Below are 20,259 nucleotides of genomic sequence, written 5' to 3'. Positions count from 1 at the left end.
CCAGAAGGAAAACCATCTCTGCAGCACTCCACCTTTACAGTAGAGTGACCAGACGGAAGCCACTCCTCGGTAAAAAGGCACATGACAGCCTGGATGGAGTTGCCAAAAGGCACCTAAAGGATTCTCAGACCATGAGAAACAAGATTCTCTGGTCTGATGAAACCAAAATAGAATTCTTTGGTCTGAATGCCAAGTGTCACATCTGGAGGAAACCTGGCACATTCCCAACAGTGAAGCATGGTGGTGACAGCATCATGTTGTGGGGATGATTTTCAGCAGCAGGGACGGGGAGACTATTCAGGAGAAGGATTAACAGAGCAAAGTAGAGAGAGATACTTGATGAAAACCTTCTCCAGAGTGCTCAGGACCTCCGATGGATGAGAAGGCGCACCTGCCAAATGGACAACGACCCAAAACACAGAGTCAAGACAACGCAGGAATGGCTTCGGGACAAGTCTGAGTGTCCTTGAGTGGCCCAGCCTGAGCCCAGACTTGAACTCGATCGAACATCTCTGGAAAGAGCTGAAAAAAGCTGTGCAGCAACGTTCTCAATCCAACCTCAGAGCTTGAGAGGATCTGCAGAGAAGAACAGGAGAAACTCCCCAAATACAGGTGTGCCAAGCTTGTAGTGTCATACCCAAGAAGACTTGAGGCTGTAATTTCTGCCAAAGATGCTTCAAAGTACTAGGTAAAGGGTCTGAATACTTTAAACAATTTGCGGTCACTTAGAAATGTCCTTGTTTTTGAAAGAAAAGCCTATTTTTTTGTCATTTAAAATAACATCAAATTAATGTCAACAGTGAAGAGGCGACTCCGGGATGCTGGTCTTCTAGGCAGAGTTGCAAAGAAAAATCCAGATCTCAGATTGGCCAAAGATTAAGATGGGCAAAAGAACAGATACTGGTCAGAGGACCTCTAGAAGGCCAGCATCCCGGAGTCGCCTCTTCACTGTTGACGCTGAGACTGGTGTTTTGAGGGTACTACTTAATGAAGCTGCCAGTTGAGCACTTGTGAGGAATCTGTTTCTCAAACTAGGCAATAATGTACTTGTCCTCTTGCTCAGTTGTGCACCGGGGCCTCCCAATACTCTTTCTATTCTGGTTAGCGCCAGTTTGCGCTGTTCTGTGAATGGAGTAGTACACAGCGTTGTACGAGATCTTCAGTTTCTTTGCAATTTCTTGCATGGAATAGCCTTCATTTCTCAGAACAAGAATAGACTGACGAGTGTCAGAAGAAAGTTATTTGTTTCTAGCCATTTCGAGCCTGTAATCGAACCCAAATGTTGAAGCTCCAGATACTCTAGTCTAAAGGTCAGTTTTCAACTGTGCTAACATAATTGCAAAAGGGTTTTCTAATGATCATTTAGTCTTTTAAAATGATAAACTTTGATTAGCTAACACAACATGCCATTGGAACACAGGGGTGATGGTTGCTGATAAATGGGCCTCTCTGTACGCCTATGTAGATATTCCGTAAAAAACATTATTTAAAGCCGTTTCCAGCTACAATCGTCATTTACAATATTAACAATGTATACACTGAATTTACTGATCAATTTGATGTTATTTTAATGGACAAAAAAAGAAGTGCTTTTCTTTAAAAAACAAAGACATTTCTAAGTGCTTTTCTTTAAAAAACAAAGACATTTCTAAGTGACCCCAAACTTGAACGGTAGTGTATAATTGGTTATATAGTTGTTTATGGTAGAGAACAATGTGTTTATTCGAATGGCTGTGCATCTACCAGGGTCAAGATATCGATAATTGGACCTTTGTTATTCCTAATCTATATCAATGACCGTGCTGCTGTGTCCTCTACCGTACTTCCCATTTTCTTTACAATAAGAAATATTGTAAAAACATTTTATTTATTTATAAAGAGCCAAAATCTCAATTGGTAGGAATGAAATGGAAGTCACATCCACTAGATTCCTTGGAGTTGTAATTGATGAAAAGTTATACTGGAAAGATCATATTCAATTTGTCTGCAGCAAAGTGATGAAATCTGTTGGGATCATCAGAAAGATTAGTGGTTTGGGTCATCAGGCTTGCTTCCTAACTCTATACTATAGTTTAAATTGACCCATATCTCATTTACTGTAATATTGTCTGGGCCAGTACACATGCCTCCTACCTACACAAATTACTCAAGACAAGCTACCTCCTCTAATTACCTGGCTCCATCTGTACCAATATCGTGTCTATTTATGACATTAACGTACACCAATTGTGCACTTTCATCGACAAATATTCATACCTCCCGAGACAGTTTACCTAAACCCGTCAATGGATTCTTCCAGGTAAATTCTGAAATCTCTCTCACCATAGTCAATTATCTATCAAATATAGAGGTAACATACTCTGAAATGCTTATCTTCACATTGAGGGATTCTGTTTTGGCAATAACCTTAAGCGATAACTGGGGGTCAGCAATCCCCTTCCATATTTACATTTACATTTAGCCTAACTCTCATACTAAAATGGTTTGTGTGATTACTGATCAATTCATTTATAATTAGTAGGTTTTGTTATCCGTTTTAACAAACGTTTTTGTACTCATGTATTTGGATTTAGTTTTTTTGTGGTGTTGTTTTAATAGAAGCCCTTGGGCTTCCAACCACACCTCCACAACATTTAAAAAATATATTTTTTTAACAAATCTGTATTGTCCATTACTTGTTTTCTTTGGTACAAATAAATAAATACATTTAAAAAATATTAATTCACATAGAATGGAATCCTGCAGCTTTTTGAGCAGAGATTATAAAAGCAGTCAGAAGTCACAGCGTTCTGCAGTCCACTAGGTGGTGCTGTCAACAGAACAATGGTCCAGCACCACTCTTTGAAGCTGTGCCCCTGTTGACCTGACAGATGGAAGGGAGATGGGACGGTATGTTAGGAAGAGCAGCAAATCGTCAGTCCTGTTGTCTTGTCAGGGAAGGGACTTTGTACCTGGGACCTTGGGACAAGGGAGAGGTGGAGTCCATGCTCTTGGAGATGGAGTGATTCCTGTTTGTGAGACACACACTGCTCTTAGAACAGGACACAATCAACACACACACACACACACACACACCTCTTTGAATTCTGAGATTGACATGCGTCCACACAGGCTACTCTTACTACAGACACGGAGAGCATAGGAAGCTGAAACCTTACCTTGGCATAGTGGCTGATTTCTCCCAAGGTCTTCGTCCAAGAGTGTCTAAAAAGCAGAGAGGCATATTTGAAATCCAAACTGTATAAAAGTCTAATATTAAGACAATTTGTCTTCCAGATACAAGCAAAACAGACTGACACACAGACGGTTCTCACCACTTTGGCCTTGGGACTCTGAGTATTCCTGTAGGGAGAAAAGAAACAGTTAGACAAGCAAAACGTGTGTGTTTTCTGACTACATGGACACCTTTCAAATCCGTATTCACAACATAGTTGGCCAATAAACTAACAAATACTTACATTATCTGCCATTTTAGCAGGTGGCTTAGCCCCACCGTCTGCCATTTTTTTCCTGAACAAGACAAACAGACATAAAAGGAGAGTAAGAGTTTGAGACAACACTTAAAGATTCACCAAGCTAGATCAGTGCCATAGAGGGGCATACACAGCGCTATAGACTGAGGCGTATGGATCTGTTCATTTATAGGAGTGCGCTCTTCAGTGCCACCTACCTCCGTGCCAAGATGGATGCCATCTCACCCATCAAGCCTCCTCCACCACCACCACCACCACCGATGGAGGCACTGGTGCGGCTTTGATCAGGCTTGGCAGCCGGTGCTGCAGCAGCACCACTATCCTCCTACAGATGGGCGGTAGAAAACACAGGAGATGTTAGAGTATCAGTATCGACACAACACTTGAGCTCTTGCTAGCATTGCAAAACAGAGGCTCGGCATTCAAAATGAATGGCATTGAAATCCAAATCAGAAATGAATGGTGGTTGCATAAATGTGGAGATAGTTTTGTATCTATCTTTAACTAATTCTAATCCTGATGCCACTTTCTCTCTCTCTCTCACCTTGGCCACTCTGCGGAGCTTGGCCCCGGCTAAGGCTGCCGCCAGGCCCCCTGCACCTCCCCCTAGACCCCCATCTCCTCCCGGGGAGGGCAGTGGTGGGGCGGGCGGGGGTCCCGATCCTGCGGCCAGGGGTCCTGGGGGAGGAGGTCCCGGGGGTGGAGGGGGCCCAGACGGAGGAGGGCCGGGGGGTGGAGGAGGGCCCGGAGGTGCTGGGGGAGCCAACGATGCAGCGGGCACTAAAAATAAATAAAAAATTAAGACAGTCAGTGTACTACGTTCAGGGAATGGGTAAAACAAATAAAAGGTGTGTTCAAATAGGCTAATTGTATTGCAGTCAGTGTGACCTCTGACCTGCTGCAGCTTGTCTCTCTCTCTCCTGCCTCTCTCTCTCCTGACGCTCTGTCTCCTGCTGTTCCAGCCTCTGCTGCTCCAGCCTACAGGGATAAAACTCATGGGGATTAACACTAAGAGACAAACAAAACACACCCAAACAGTCAATAGATTAAGAGGCACAAATAATATGTATAACAATGTATCTGGTGAAGGGATGAATGGGAAGGCACTACATCCTCCCTGAAAAGGAGGTCTCAAGTCAGAGGTGACCTGGCAGAGAAATTACATTTTGGTTTTCATCTTTCCACACTAATGACATGGCAAGTGTACCAGCAGTTATTTAATTAAAGCAACAACCATGTTCAAACAATCCTTGTGGACACTGTCTAATTGTGCCAAATGGCTCTGGAGCAGCGTTAGACTGAAGAGCATATCTGTTATTAACTTGTGCTGAATATGCGGCTATGCTGGGTTGGTGAAGGAGCTCCTGATTAGTCCAGCACTGAAATGAATGTACACATTTGGCCAAGAAGCCCTAATCCAGTGTCAATCCAGGTCCCCTACCCCAGCACATCTGTCACCCACAGGACCTGCAGCTGCCACACACACACTTTGAAAGCACTCTTGGTTGACTTAAGGCTGGTGTAGACTTTACTGTGAAACATTTGCTTACGAGCACTTTCCAATGATGCAGAGTTTTAAAATAAAATAGTAACAAAAAGGAATGAAATACACAAGAATGGAGCTACATACAGGGAGTACCAGTACCAAATAAAATGAGCCGAGCTACGAGGTACTTGAGGTAGATACTGTATGTACAAGCAGGGTGTAAAGTGACTAGGCATCAGGATATATAATAAGAGTAAAATAAAGAACAGCGTAGCAGCAGCAAATGAGTGTAAAAGTGTGTGCGTGCTGTGTCGGTATGTGTGTGTGTGCACGTATGTAGTGTATGACAGCTGATGTTCCGGTACTGTTTGCCGGACGGTGGCAGAGTGAACAGTCTATGGTTTGGGCCTTCCTCTGACACTGCCTGATATAGAGGTCCTGGATGCCAGGGAGTTCGGCCCCAGTGATGTACTGGGCCGTACGCACTACCCTCTGTAATGCCTTGTGGTCAGAGGCCGAACAGTTGCCATACCAGGCAGTGATGCAACCCGTCAGGATGCTCTTGATGGTGCAGCTGTAGAACCTTTTGAGGATCTGAGGACCCATGCCCAATCTTTTTAGTCTCCTGCGGGGGAATAGGTTTTGTTGTGCCCTCTTCACGACTGTCTTGGTGTGCTTGTTAGTGATGTGGACGCCATGGAACTTGAAGCTCTCACCCTGCTCCACTACAGCCCCGTCGATGAGAATGGGGGCGTGCTCGGTCCTCCTTTTCCTATAGTCCAAAATCATCCCCTTTGTCTTGATCATGTTGAGGGAGAGGTTGTTGTCCTTGCACCACACAGTCAGGCCTCTCATCGTGGTCTGTGATCAGGCCTACCACCGGTGTCATCTGCAAACTTAATGATGGCGTTGGAGTTGTGCCTGGCCGTGTAGTCATGAGTAAACAGGGAGTACAGGAGGGAACTGAGCACACATCCCTTAGGGGCCCCTGTGTTGAGGAGCAGCATGGCGGATGTGTTGTTACCTACCCTTACCACCCGGGGGCGGCCCGTCAGGAAGTTAAGGATCCAGTTGCAGGGGGAGGCGTTTAGTCCCAGGGTCCTTAGCTTAGTGATGAGATTTGAGGGCAATATGGTGTTGAACGCTGAGCTGTAGTCAATGAAAAGCATTCTCACATAGGTGTTCCTTTTGTCCAGGTGGGAAAGGGCAGTGTGGAGTGCAATAGAGATTGCATCATCTGTGGATCTGTTGATGCAGTATGCAAATTGGAGTGGGTTTCCGGGATAATGGTGTTGATGTGAGCCATGACCAGCTTTTCAAAGCATTTCATGGCTACAGACGTGAGTGCTACGGATCGGTAGTCATTTAAGCAGGTTACCTTAGTGTTCTTGGGCACAGGGACTATGGTGGTCTGCTTGAAATATGTTGGTATTTCAGACTCCGACAGGGAGAGGTTGAAAATGTCAGTGAAGACACTTGCCAGTTGGTCAGCGCATCCTCTGAGTACACGTTCTGGTAATCCATTTGATGGAAATTCTCGCCAGCCTATCCCAGAGCCTCCCCAGTGTGTTATATATTGCCCATTAGACTAAATGAGATGAGGGGTAAAAGCTGGGAGTATCCTTGGCGAGTGTGGGGTCCACAGGGAGAGGAGTTGGTGGGAAAGGATAGATTTTGATGTCAAAGAGTTGACCTTCTTTAGCTTTACAGACTCCGTCCTCAAGAGGCTAGCTGAGGGCTAAGCAGCGGAAGGCTAATGCTGACAAATCCTTTGAGTCAGTGTGCATGTGTGATTATGTAAAACCAGATCAGTGGGACTCTGGTCATATGAAGATATTTTGTCATGATACTTGTATTTACCATTAATTACAACTCAATCTGAAAGTAAAGGCGAGTGTACTGTACTCCCCCTCCCACCCCAGATATCCCACACTTGGTACCTCCTCTGCTGTTCCAGTTCCTCTGGGGAGGGTCCATTTGACACTGGGCGAGGGAGGGTAGCGTAACCTGGAGAAAGAGAAGGGAGAGAGAGTATGACTTAGGAAAAAAGCTGTGAGATGCAAGTCATGCTCATGTTTCTACACATGCATCTCTCGCAATTCTCTCAGACAGTGCTGTGCCTTCAGGTAATTGCAAAGCATGTTGAGGCTGCATATACGATCCATTCTAATAGTACCTGCGTCTGACAGGGAATTGAGCACTTCCAGTGCGTGGGCGATTCCGTTGGCGAAGAGGGCAGCATCCTCCTTACTGCCGAAGTTGAGCCCCCACACCTGCCGTGCATCCCGCCACTGGTGGAAGTTGGGCGTGGCCTCATTGTACTTCAGGCCTTTCACAATCGGACAGTTAATCACCACCTTAGAGAGAGAAGGGGGTCAGAGTCAAGACATGACACCCCCAACATTGGCATATCATGGATACCACTTCTTTATCAAAAAACAAGGTGGGGCTCCATATAGTTGAAATGGGGATTTTAGATAAGAGAACAGTCTTTACTCATGTTGTATGGAAGGAACTACATTGGTTATGGCAATACTAGACCTTAATACTGACACTCAGTGATAAAAATCCATACCGGTATGTGGATCCATTAGATGATATAATCGCCCTGCTCTAAGTGTTCGTGTTTAGGGTGCATCTCAGTCTAATCTTCCCTAATTGAAAGCTTTTCCCATATTGCACTCAGCCTGTGCTTTCAGATCAAGGAGAAGAAGCCAGTTTGGACAAGAGAAATGTACCCTAGGTTTATATCCGTCCAGCAGGTGGCACCAGCCTGGTGATTCAATACAAGTCACGGTGCTCTGGGTTTGAGTGACTCAGTCTGAATGTGCTGATGCATCGTTTCTGTTTTACAACCCCTGAATTCCACAGAGCGGAGGAGCGAGCGCCTTAACTCCCCGCGCCAAAAGAGTCAGGGAGAGAGAGACGCAGGGAGAAGGGACAGAGATACTCAGAAAGAGAGAGAGCAAGAGAACAAAGGGGTGGGAGGGAGGGGAGAGACGCAAACAGAGGCGACAGTAATGAGAGATGTGTAAGGCATCCTTAAATTGTCACAGGAAGTGGTTGAGCTGGCCAACCACCTCTCAGGAAACATACGTCTAGGGGGAACACTCAGGCAACTGGATGTTTAATGAGAGGATGATATGGAGAGAGGGGTGGGGTGGTGAGATACTGTATCTATTAATGAACATAAATGCAACGATTTTACTGAGTTACAGTTCATAAAAGGAATCATTCAATTTAAATAAATTCATTAGGCCCTAATCTATTGATTTTACATGACTGGGTGGGGGGGGTGCAACCATGGGTGGGAATAGGCCCACCCATTGGGGAGCCAGGCCCAGCCAATCAATTTTTCCCTACAAAAGGGCTTAATTACAGACAGAAATACTCCTCAGTTTAATCAGCTGTCTGTCTGGATGGCTGACCTCAGATGATCCCTCAGGTTAAGAAGCCAGATGTGGAGGTCCTGGGCTGGCATGGTTACACATGGCCTGCGGTTGTGAGGGCGGTTGGACATACTGCCAAATTCTCAAAAAAAAAAAAAATTATCTGGCAAGAACTCTGGTGGACATTTTTGCAGGCAGCATGCCAATTGCACACTCCCTCAAAACTTTAGACTGTGGCATAGTCTAGTGTACCAAAACAGCACATTTTAGAGTGGCCTTTTATTGTCCCCCAGCACAAGGTGCACCTGTGTAATAATCATGCTGTTTAATCAGCTTCTTGATATGCCACACCTGTCAGGTGGATGGATAATCTTGGCAAATGAGAAATGCTCACTAGCAAGGATATAAAAAAAATGTGTGCACAAAATTGGAGAGAAATAAGCTTTGTGGGTATGGATAATTTATGGGATCTTTTATTTCACCTCATGAAAGCAACACTTCACATGTTGCGTTTATATTTCTAGGCCCCATGTGCTCCATGCCACCCAGGCCTGTATTAGCCTATTGGCCCTTATGGGGGAACTATAGGAGACAGAACACAGCCCTTTGACCCAGCACAGAGAACCTGGTGTGGAGTCTGTGCTTGTGTTACTGAGGAAGTTAGTGGTGTTCATGTGCCTGTGCATGGGCACAGGTGGAAAAAGGGCTGATTCACAGTTGTACAGCTGGCAGGGCTTGTTGGTACTGTTGATGTACAACATCACACAATCAGTGAAACATGCACGCACACACACACACACACACACACACACACACACACACACACACACACACACACACACACACACACACACACACACACACACACACACACACACACACACACACACACACACACACACACACACACACACACACACACACACACACACACACACACACACAACCTGTTGATCTGTCTGCATCTTGCGTCCCACCACTCTGAAGGCGTTAGTAGAGGGGTTGTGGTAGATCTGGACCCTGCTGAAGTTCTGAGGCCCAGTTCCTGCCGGGAGCCACTTCTTATTCCCATCATCATAGATCATCACCGTGGCCCGAGCCTGGCAGATACTGGACTCACTAAGGGAGAGACAGAAAGAGAGTTATTGTTAGAGGCTGACCGATTAATCAACCTCTAACAGTTTTCATAACAACCGGTAATCTGCCTTTATGGACACCGATTATATCCACAAGGAGACTGCGTGGCAGGCTGACCACATGTTACACGAATGCAGCATCAAAAGGACCTTGTGGCTGCAAGGAGCCAAGGCAAGTTGCTAGCTAGCATTAAACTTTTTTTTCTTTTTTAAATCAATCTTTACATAATCACTAGTTACAGTGGGGCAAAAAGGGATTTAGTCAGCCACCAATTGTGCAAGTTCTCCCACTTAAAAAGATGACGCCTGTAATTTTCATCATAGGTACACTTCAACTATGACAGACAAATATTTTTTTAAATCCAGAAAATCACATTGTAGAATCTTTTATGAATTTATTTGCAAATTATGGTGGAAAATAATTATTTGGTCACCTACAAACAAGCAAGATTTCTGGCTCTCACAGACCTTTAACTTCTTCTTTAAGAGGCTCCTCTGTCCTCCACTCGTTACCTGAATTAATGGCACCTGTTTGAACTTGTTATCAGTATAAAAGACACCTGTCCACAACCTCAAACAGTCACACTCCAAACTCCACTATGGCCAAGACCAAAGAGCTGTCAAAGGACACCAGAAACAAAATTGTAGACCTGCACCAGGCTGGGAAGACTAACTATTGCAGATTCAAGCAACTTGGTTTGAAGAAATCAACTGTGGGAGCAATTATTAGGAAATGGAAGACATACAAGACCACTGATAATCTCCCTCGATCTGGGGCTCCACACAAGATCTCACCCCGTGGGGTCAAAATGATCCCAAGAACGGTGAGCAAAATAGTGAATGACCTGCAGAGAGCTGGGACCAAAGTAACAAAGCCTACCACCAGTAACACACTATGCCGCCAGGGACTCAAATCCTGCAGTGCCAGACGTGTCCCCCTGCATAAGACAGTACATGTCCAGGCCCGTCTGTAGTTTGCTAGAGAGCATTTGGATGATCCAGAAAAAGATTGGGAGAATGTCATATGGTCAGATGAAACCAAAATATAACTTTTTGTTAAAAACTCAACTCGTTGTGTTTGGAGGACAAAGAATGCCGAGTTGCATCCAAAGACCACCATACCTACTGTGAAGCATGGGGGTGGAAACATCATGCTTTGGGGCTGTTTTTCCTGCAAAGGGACCAGGACAACTGATCCGTGTAAAGGAAAGAATGAATGGGGCCATGGATCGTGAGATTTTGAGTGAAAACCTCCTTCCATCAGCAAGGGCTTTGAAGATGTTTAATTTAAAAAATATATTTTACAAGGCAAGTCAGTTAAGAACAAATTCTTATTTTCAATGACGGCCTAGGAACAGTGGGTTAACTGCCTGTTTAGGGGCAGAACGACAGATTGGTACCTTGTCAGCTCGGGGATTCGAACTTGCAACCTTCGGTTACTAGTCCAATGCTCTAACCACTAGGCTACCCTGCCGTGAAATGTGATGAAACGTGGCTGGGTCTTTCAGCATGACAATGATCCCAAACACACCGCCCGGACAACTAAGGAGTGGCTTCGTAAGAAGCATTTCAAGGTCCTGGAGTGGTCTAGCCAGTCTCCAGATCTCAACCCCATAGAAAATCTTTGGAGGGAGTTGAAAGTCCGTGTTGCCCAGCAACAGCCCCAAAACATCACTGCTCTAGAGGAGATCTGCATGGAGGAATGGGACAAAATACCAGCAACAGTGTGTGAAAACCTTGTGAAGACTTACAGAAAACATTTGACCTCTGTCATTGCCAAACAAGGGTATATAACAAAGTATTGAGATAAGAGTCAATAACAAAAGTTTAAGTATGACGATTGGGTACTCTCTACCACTGGTAGTGTACAATGTACTGCTGAAATACCTGGGAGTTACATGCAGCATAACAATATATTCCACGTATTATCTACATTTAATGATACACACTGTAAGCTGATGAATGAAGCAGAGTAACAGGTGATATATATCAGTTGGATAAAGGGGATCGTGAACAGGGGATTTTTCCCCTCATTTTGTCTGTCATAGTTGAAGTGTACCTATGATAAATTACAGACCTCATATTTTTAAGTGGGAGAACTTTCACAATTGGTGGCTGACTAAATACTTTTTTGCCCCACTAACTACACATGGTAATGATATTACTAGGTTTTTTTATTTTTTTTATTTAACCTTTATTTAACCAGGCAAGTCAGTTAAGAACAAATTCTTATTTTCAATCACGGCCTAGGAACAGTGGGTTAACTGCCTGTTCAGGGGCAGAACGACCTTGTCAGCTCGGGGGATTTGAACTTGCAACCTTCCGGTTACTAATCCAACGCTCTAACCACTAGGCTACCCTGCCGCCCCAGGCTAGCTTGTTCTGCGTTGCATATAATCAATGCCTGTTAATTTACCATCAAATCACAGCCTACTTAACTTGATTTTACAAAAGCGCATTAACGAAAAAAGCACAATTGTTGCAATATACCTAACCATAAACATCAATACCTTCAAATCTACACACAAGTATATATTTTTTAAACCTGCATATGTAGTTAAATTAATGTTAGCAGCAATATTAACTAGGGAAATTGTGTCAATTCTCTTGTGTTCAGTGCAAGCAGAGTCAGGGAAAATGCAGCAGTTTGGGCTGCCTGGCTCATTGCGAACTGTTGAAAGGCCATTTATTCCGAACAAAGACCATAATTAATTTGCCAGATTTTTACATAATTATGACATAACATTTAAGGTTGTGCAAAGTAACAGTAATATTTAAACTTAGGGTTGCCACCCAATCGATAAAATACAGAACGTTTCCGTATTTCACTGAAAGAATAAAATGTTTTCGAAATGATAGTTTCCAGATTTGACAATATTAATGGCCAAAGGCTTGTATTTCTGTGTGTTTATTATAATTACGTATAAGATTTGATAGAGCAGTCTGACTGAGCGGTGGTAGGCATCAGCAGGCTCGTAAGCATTCATTCAAACAGCAGCTCTTAGCAATTCTGGGATGCACAGTGCTGTTTATGTTTATGACTATCAACTCCCGAGATTAGGATGGCAATACGAAAGTGCCTATAAGAACATCCAATAGTCAAAGGTATAGGAAAAACAAATGGTATAGAGAGAAAGTCCTATAATAACTACAACCTAAAACTTCTTAACTGGGAATATTGAAGACTCATGTTAAAAAGGAACTACCAGCTTTCACATGTTCTGAGCAAGAAACTTTAACGTTAGCTTTTTTTACATGGCACATATTGCACTTTTACTTTCGTCCCCTACACTGTGTTTTCGCATGATTTAAACCAAATTGAACATGTTTCATAATTTAATTTGAGACCAAATCGATTTTATTTCTGTATTATATCAAGTTAAAATAAAACTATTCATTGTTCATTCAGTATTGTTGTAATTGTCATTAATTACAAATATATATATATATCTCCAATGATAGGTATTGAAAAATCAGTTATTGTACAATGTAATTATTTAGTATTACTTATTATGCAAAAAACACTTAAGGGATGTGTTGGGGAGGGGTAAATGATGGAGGGAATCAGGGGCAAGTATGGTAGAGTATAGAAGAGTAGGAAGAGAGGGAGGGGAGAAGACAGGACAGGGAGCAGAGGGGGAGAAAGAATCAGAAACATTAGCCAGTTCACATGCTGCCATAAACAAGACAAGCTTGAAAGTTGAGCCAGTCCATCATCCAGTTGCTCTGGTCAAACTCACCCAGCCACTGTCACACTATGGCTGTCAATGGACCCACTGATGCAAGCCAGCACAATAAACTCTTAATGAAGGGAGGAGGCAACAGGTAATACACCATATTGAATGGTGTCTCTTCATCACAATCAACAGGCCATTTATACACCTGTGGGTATATAGTCAAAGTGTAGGCCCTCCCTTGACATGTGTATTATGACAATATATGCACTGATGCATTTACCAGACGTTAGTGTAGGTGAAAGAGTGAAAGACAGTGTGGGAAGAGATAGAGGAAGAGTAGGCAAAACAGACCAGACAGAGACAGTAGAAGAGCAAGAACACAGTAGGGTGATTCCATGTAATTTGGTAAAAAAAATATTTACTTTTGATCAAATGTTAAAATGAGGTGAAATGTTATTAAAAGCACATGTTCAATTTCATAAAAAACATGTTCCCATCTCAAGAAGTTAAATGAAAAAATGACTATAATAAGTGCCAAATTGAACGTAAGAGTTGATGATGTCCATCTTAAAAATCAGCCATGAATCCCCTGGTGATGGGGAATGGGAAACTTGTTTGCAACAGCGAGTGGCAATTGAATGCAACCTTCATAAAAATGTTTCAAATTGTTAAAACATTTCTAGCCCCCTATGAGTAACAGGGTTGACGTGTTATAATCAACACGCTGGGTTTTCCAACACAAAACAGCAGAAATTGGATAAAAAGAATAGAACCAGCTCACCAGCTTTTACACAATGATTTGTTTGATTTACAATGTTTCTTTTGAAAATAATATTTTAAAAGGAATCATTTCAGCGTATTAAAACAAGAGTTCAGTCAAATTAACAGGGTTGACCTTAAAAACGAGGGACAGATGTAAATTAATCACTAAATCAGATTATGATTTATTTCATCTTCAGAAATGACTTTGTCAATCAACAAAATAACTAGGGCTTGACAATGATCGTCAAAAGTTAATGTTAAGTGGGTTAAAATCTTCCTAGAACTCACAGGCCTAGTGGTTAGAGCGTTGGACTAGTAACCGAAAGGTTGCTAGATCGAATCCCTGAGCTTACAAGGTAAAAATCTGTCGTTCTGCCCCTGAACAAGGCAGTTAACTCACTGTTGCTAGGCCGTCATTGAAAATAAAAATTTGTTCTTTACTGACTTCCCTAGATAAATAAAGGTCAAATAAAGAGAGGATACACAAAAGGGACATGTCAAAATTAAGAATTTTGGCACTTTAGCAAGTCTTAATTCATATTTAAAATCTTATTGATTTCACCAGGTGGTCTATGTTAAAATGCACTTCATTTAATATAACAGGCTTTTAAAATTCAATATTGGCCCACAATTTCTACTTAAAATATCAAAAGGGACACAAAAAGGCATTCTTCATGGAAGGACCCATTAAATTGCAAATTTTATGACAAGAGGAGAGATGGTTTGATCCAAAATAAGATTGTTTGGGAACAACAATGGAGGCTGACATAGACCGGAAGCTCAGCTGTGCTCCGGGTCTGAGTGGAGGATCTGGAACCTTCCACCTGCACAACATCAACATCTCCTCCCACCCAACCACAGGGAGAGCCCCTATAGATAGCTGACTGCCATGCAGGTTCCTGGGGCAGCTTTGCATTAAGTCCCACAGACAGAAAAATAACACTGGAAATGCAACCTGTTCTTAGGAAAAATGTACCAGCTAATACAAACCGTGGCACTTTCACAGCACCTGGTATATAAGAGAAATTAAACAAAATGTAGACACTACTGGAAATACAAGCCGATTTATAGGAGAGGACTGCGGTGTTACGCAAGTAGGCTTATGTGCAGTGGCACTGACAGACCAGTGTCACCAACTAGAGCCAGGCATGGTGACATGGTGGTGGCAGGGTGACAATGACAGATGGTGAGGGCCTCTGATGCTCTGGCTCATGTCAAGGCTCACACACAACCCCCTAGTCACAGCCTACGGTTTGCAACTGCACATGGGGACAAAGATCGTACTTCTTAGAGAAATGTCCGCTGGTCTGAAGAAACAAAAATAGAACCATTTGGCCATAATGACCATCGTTATGTTTGGAGGAAAAGGGAGGAGGCTTGCAAACCGAAGAACACCATCCCAAATGTGAAGCACGGAGGTGGCAGCATCATGTGCACTTCACAAAATAGATAATGAGGAAGGAAAATTACGTGGATATATTTAAGCAACATCTCAAGACATCATTCAGGAAGTTAAAGCTTGGTCGCAAATGGGTCTCCCAAATGGACAATGACCCAAAGCATACATATATCTCCCTCACTAGCTTTAAGCACCAACTGTCAGAGCAGCTCACAGATTACTGCACCTGTACATAGCCCACCTATAATTTAGCCCAAACAACTACCTCTTTCCCTACTGTATTTAATTAATTAATTTATTTTGCTCAATTGCACCCCATTATTTTTATTTCTACTTTGCACATTCTTCCATTGCAAATCTACAATTCCAGTGTTTTACTTGCTATATTGTATTTACTTTGCCACCATGGCTTTTTTTGCCTTTACCTCCCTTATCTCACCTCATTTGCTCACATCGTATATAGACTTGTTTATACTGTATTATTGACTGTGCTTGTTTTACTCCATGTGTAACTCTGTGTCGTTGTATGTGTCGAACTGCTTTGCTTTATCTTGGCTAGGTCGCAATTGTAAATGAGAACTTGCCTACCTGGTTAAATAAAGGTGAAAAAAATAATACTTCAAATGTTGTGGCATTATGGCTTAAGGACAACAAAGTCAAGGCATTGGAGTGGCCATAACAAAGCCCTGACCTCAATCTTATGGAAAGACTTGTGGGCAGAACTGAAAAATCGTGTACAATCAAGGAGGCCTAGAAACCTGACTCAGTTACACCAGCTCTGTCAGGAGGAATGGGCCAAAATTCACCCAACTTATTGTGGGAAGATTGTGGAAGGCTACCCGAAACATTTGACCGAAGTTAAACAATCAATGCTACCAAATACTAATTGAGTGCATGTAAACTTCTGACCCACTGAATGTGATGAAAGAAATAAAAGCTGAAATAAATCATTCTCTCTACTATTATTCTGATATTTCACATTCTTAAAATAAAGTGGTGATCCTAACTGACCTAAAAGAGGGATTTTTTTTGCTGGGATTAAATATCAGGAATTGTGAAAAACTGAGTTTAAATGTATTTGGATAAGATGCATGTCAACTGTAGATTTCTACTTTCGAATTCACATTACATCCTTGCCTTACCTTCCACAGTAATGCAACAATCCACAAGCATGTGCAGACAATTGAAAGGGTTTATTTTCTCATCCCTACACATCAAATTAACTGACAATACACAACTCCTGCTAGCTAGTTTCAAGTTATTGTCACGTTCACGAGTACAGCGAAATGCCTTACTTGCTCTTTCACAACAAGTTTGCCAGTTTACATTGCAGTATGTGTAGCCCACGGTATTTTGGCTTAATGTCTAGTAAGTGTGATGAGAGAGAGAGAGGAAGACAGAGCGAAGGAGAGGGAGCAGACCGTCAGAGAGCATGCCTCATTTCTCTCCTTTCTCTTCTCCCATTTCACCTCTCTCCAGTCTGTGATACAATCTCCCACTTCCTGTGACACAGCGCTGTAGCCACAGCCCACTTCCTGCTCCCAGCAATGCCTAATAAGGGTTGACTCAGCCTGACTAGTTAACAATAGACACACGCTCATACATACACGCAAACTCACCAGTCCAGGTTTACCCACTCGTGCCCACTGTTGACCTAAATGTTTGTTAGGTAAGCATGTGCAGAAAGGAGGAAGTGCTAGAAAGAAAAATTAAATAAAGATGTCCCTGGCTGGGGACAACGTGTGAGGAAAGAGATGTGGTCAGTAGACACAGAAGTACAAGCCAAACTTTTCCAGCAAGAACGCCAATATTCCATTTATAAAGGCTTGCTCACATTTGTTTTTTGTGAATGCAACCCACCCAGGTATGGAGCAGTGAGGGCAGCTCCAAACTGGTAAGGTACAGAGAAAGGGGACTGGGAAATGGATGCATTGTTAATTGGAGAGAAAGCAGGGGCTCAGGAGGAGAGTGAGGAGTGAATTATTGATACGTCTAGACATTGAGACTCCCATGTTAAAGCAGGCCACACACACACAGTCCACAGGGTTGGCAGACATGCTACATGGATGCACATGTTTTTCCACACATTAACATCTGAATGAACCATGGGGGGGAAAAGTCCATAAACAACTTATTCCTGTGACAGTGTCCAAGCAACACACATAATGAGTCCTTGAAGGTTAGTTAAGAGTCCAGACTAGCAATTAAGCTAAGCATTAACTAGCTGATCAGTTCATTTAATTAAGAGGTGTTGTACTGTGAGAGCCAATAGGTCACTGGCTGGCTGGGCATTAAAATGACTCAAACAAGGAATGGACAGAATAATCTTAATCTGAGGAATTTTCACATACCCTTGAAACATTAACGGTGTTGGACGTGGGCTGCTGCACATGTCAAAATCATAACCAAGTGTTGCTGCAAAGGTTATGAAAATATCCTGTTTGTCAAGATGACAAATTAGCAACCCAACTGATAAACATTATGATAAAGTTTACAGTCTGAATACACAGACAGACAACACCTACCAACAAACCAAACTCAATGACAACGTTTCGTTGAATAAATAAACAAAATATAGAAACTCAGACATTTTAGAGCCAGAATCGGAGCCTATAATTTCTCAGTCAGTGAGGGGTTAACAGGAAACTGCAGTGCACAACAGAGGCACACGCTCTGAGAAGTCTGTATAAGGCTTTGCTCAGAGCTTGTACTGACAAGTACAGCCAAGTCCAGTGTCTCTGCTCGCTCTGTTTACCTGGCCCTCCCACCATGCTCTTCTCCACACTCCTCATTTTCTTCCCTCCCCCTCTCTGTCTCTACGTCTGTCCCCCATCATCCCTCTTAATCCCTCAATCCTCATCTCTGCGTTCATACTTAGGCTACCAGTTAATCAGTCAACCATTATTTTTTTTTATCTCAAGCCCTGTGCCAACATGTTAGCAATTTGGACTTTCCATCCACTGTTCCACTTTGGCCTCTGTTCATTTGGCAGAACATGTTGGAGTGCTTGCTATGTCCTGCCGTCAGTCATAACAGAAACTGTCCAGTCTAGCACATCAAATCAACAGAAAGTCTAATGCGCTTTAATTTGCTCACAGATGGAGTCATGTATCAACAAAAAAGGGTGCTTGAACTCTAAAAACATTTTATTATTCAAATTTGTATATCATGAGAAGATCAACATGACTAAAGATAATGAAATAAGATGCATCACAGCTCAGTTTATTCAGATCTTAGGACTTCACGCCTAGTGGAAATGTGAACAAAAGTTATTCCACTCATATTACCTCTTCCCACTAAAAAAATGTATAGTTTAAAATGAGCTAAAACAAAAAGTAAAGCAATGCTAACTCCCTCTCTCAGCCTTGATAAAAGTAAAGCAATGCTAACTCCCTCTCTCAGCCTTGATAAAAGTAAAGCAATGCTAACTCCCTCTCTCAGCCTTGATAAAAGTAAAGCAATGCTAACTCCCTCTCTCAGCCTTGATAAAAGTAAAGACCCCAGTTCCAAGTCGTGGATGATGAAGATGCCGATCAAACACATTCTTAAAGGCAGAGTAAAAATAACCTGGTCCTGTCTCTCCAGGATACAGCGCACAACCTGGGTATCTCTAGCACCACAAGGTGAGTACACACACAAACAACGTGGGCATAGGTGACCAACCATGTGTGACCTCTTATTCAGTTTACGTACAAAAACAATTGCATTAGTTTTGAAGTTTCCAGTATCATCTGACAGTATTGTCCTCAATTAAATTACCCTCCAGTCAAGTACAGGGCTGTCACAGTGACAGACTCAGTGATACATTTTTCATGTAGTGTATGTGGACACCTGCTAATTGAACATTTCATTCTAAAATCATGGGCATTATTATAGAGTTGGTCCACACTCCCTTCACTGCTATAACAGCCTCCACTCTTCTGGGAAGGCTTTCCACTAGATGTTGGAACATTGCTGCGGGGACTTGCTTCCATTCAGCCACAAGAGCATTAGTGAGGTAGGAAACTGATTTTGGGCGATTAGGCCCGGCTCGCAGACAATTCATCCCAAAGGTGTTCGATGGGGTTGAGGTCAGGGCTCTGTGCAGGCCAGTCAAGTTCTTCCACACAGATCTCGACAAACCATTTCTGTATGGACCCCGCTTTGTGCCAAGGGCATTGTCATGCTGAAACAAACAGGAAAGGGCCTTCCCCAAACTGTTGCCACAAATTTGGAAGCACAGAATAGTCTAGAATGTCAGTGTATGCTGTAGCATTAAGATTTCTCTACATTGGAACTAAGGGGCCTAGCCCGAATCATAAGAAAACAGCCCCAGACCATTATTCGTCCTCTACCAAACGTTACATTTTTGCACTAGGAGTTCTCCTGGCATCTGCCGAACCCAGATTTCCTGTCGGACTGACAGGTGAAGACTCATTCATCACTCCAGAGAACGCGTTTCCGCTGCTCCAGAGTCCAATGGAGGCGAACTTTACATCACTCCAGCCGACGATTGGCATTGCGCATGGTGATCTTAGGCTTGTGTGCAGTTGCTCGGCCATGGAAACCCATTTCATGAAGCTACCGACCAGCAGTTCTTGTGCTGACGTTGCTTCCAGAGGCAGTTTGGAACTTTATAGTGAGACGAGGACAGACTATTTTTATGTGGTACGCACTTCAGCACTCCCATTCTGTGAGCTTGTGTAGCCTAACACTTTGTGGCTGAGCAGTTGTTGCGCCTAGACGTTTACACTTCTCAATAACAGCATTTACAATTGACCGGAACAGCTCTAGCAGGGCAGAAATTTGAACAACTGACCTGTTGGAAAGGTGGCATCCTATGACGGTGCCACATTGAAAGTCACTAAGCTTTTCAGTACGGGCCATTCTACTGACAATGTTTCCCTATGGAGATTGCATGGCTGTGTGCTCGATTTTATACACCCATCAGTAACGGG

General features: G+C 43.0%; 1 protein-coding gene across 2 annotated transcripts in view; it reads right to left on the bottom strand.

Annotated features, from left to right (window-relative positions):
• Positions 1-20,259, bottom strand: part of LOC123992664 (vasodilator-stimulated phosphoprotein-like) — a 31,238-nt gene that overhangs the window by 2,756 nt on the left and 8,223 nt on the right. For both annotated transcript variants that reach the window (XM_046294013.1, XM_046294012.1), the window contains 10 exons: positions 9,296-9,467; positions 7,136-7,316; positions 6,900-6,966; positions 4,369-4,451; positions 4,018-4,253; positions 3,671-3,798; positions 3,459-3,510; positions 3,315-3,342; positions 3,159-3,204; positions 2,952-3,008 (listed from right to left, as the gene is read on the bottom strand). In XM_046294013.1, coding sequence (XP_046149969.1) covers positions 2,952-3,008; positions 3,159-3,204; positions 3,315-3,342; positions 3,459-3,510; positions 3,671-3,798; positions 4,018-4,253; positions 4,369-4,451; positions 6,900-6,966; positions 7,136-7,316; positions 9,296-9,467 — 1,050 coding nt within the window. The remainder of the gene's footprint in view (positions 1-2,951; positions 3,009-3,158; positions 3,205-3,314; positions 3,343-3,458; positions 3,511-3,670; positions 3,799-4,017; positions 4,254-4,368; positions 4,452-6,899; positions 6,967-7,135; positions 7,317-9,295; positions 9,468-20,259) is intronic.

This window comes from Oncorhynchus gorbuscha, linkage group LG13, assembly GCF_021184085.1.
Source record: "Oncorhynchus gorbuscha isolate QuinsamMale2020 ecotype Even-year linkage group LG13, OgorEven_v1.0, whole genome shotgun sequence".
Taxonomy (NCBI): Eukaryota; Metazoa; Chordata; class Actinopteri; order Salmoniformes; family Salmonidae; genus Oncorhynchus; species Oncorhynchus gorbuscha.
This window is presented reverse-complemented; position numbering and strand designations above follow the sequence as displayed.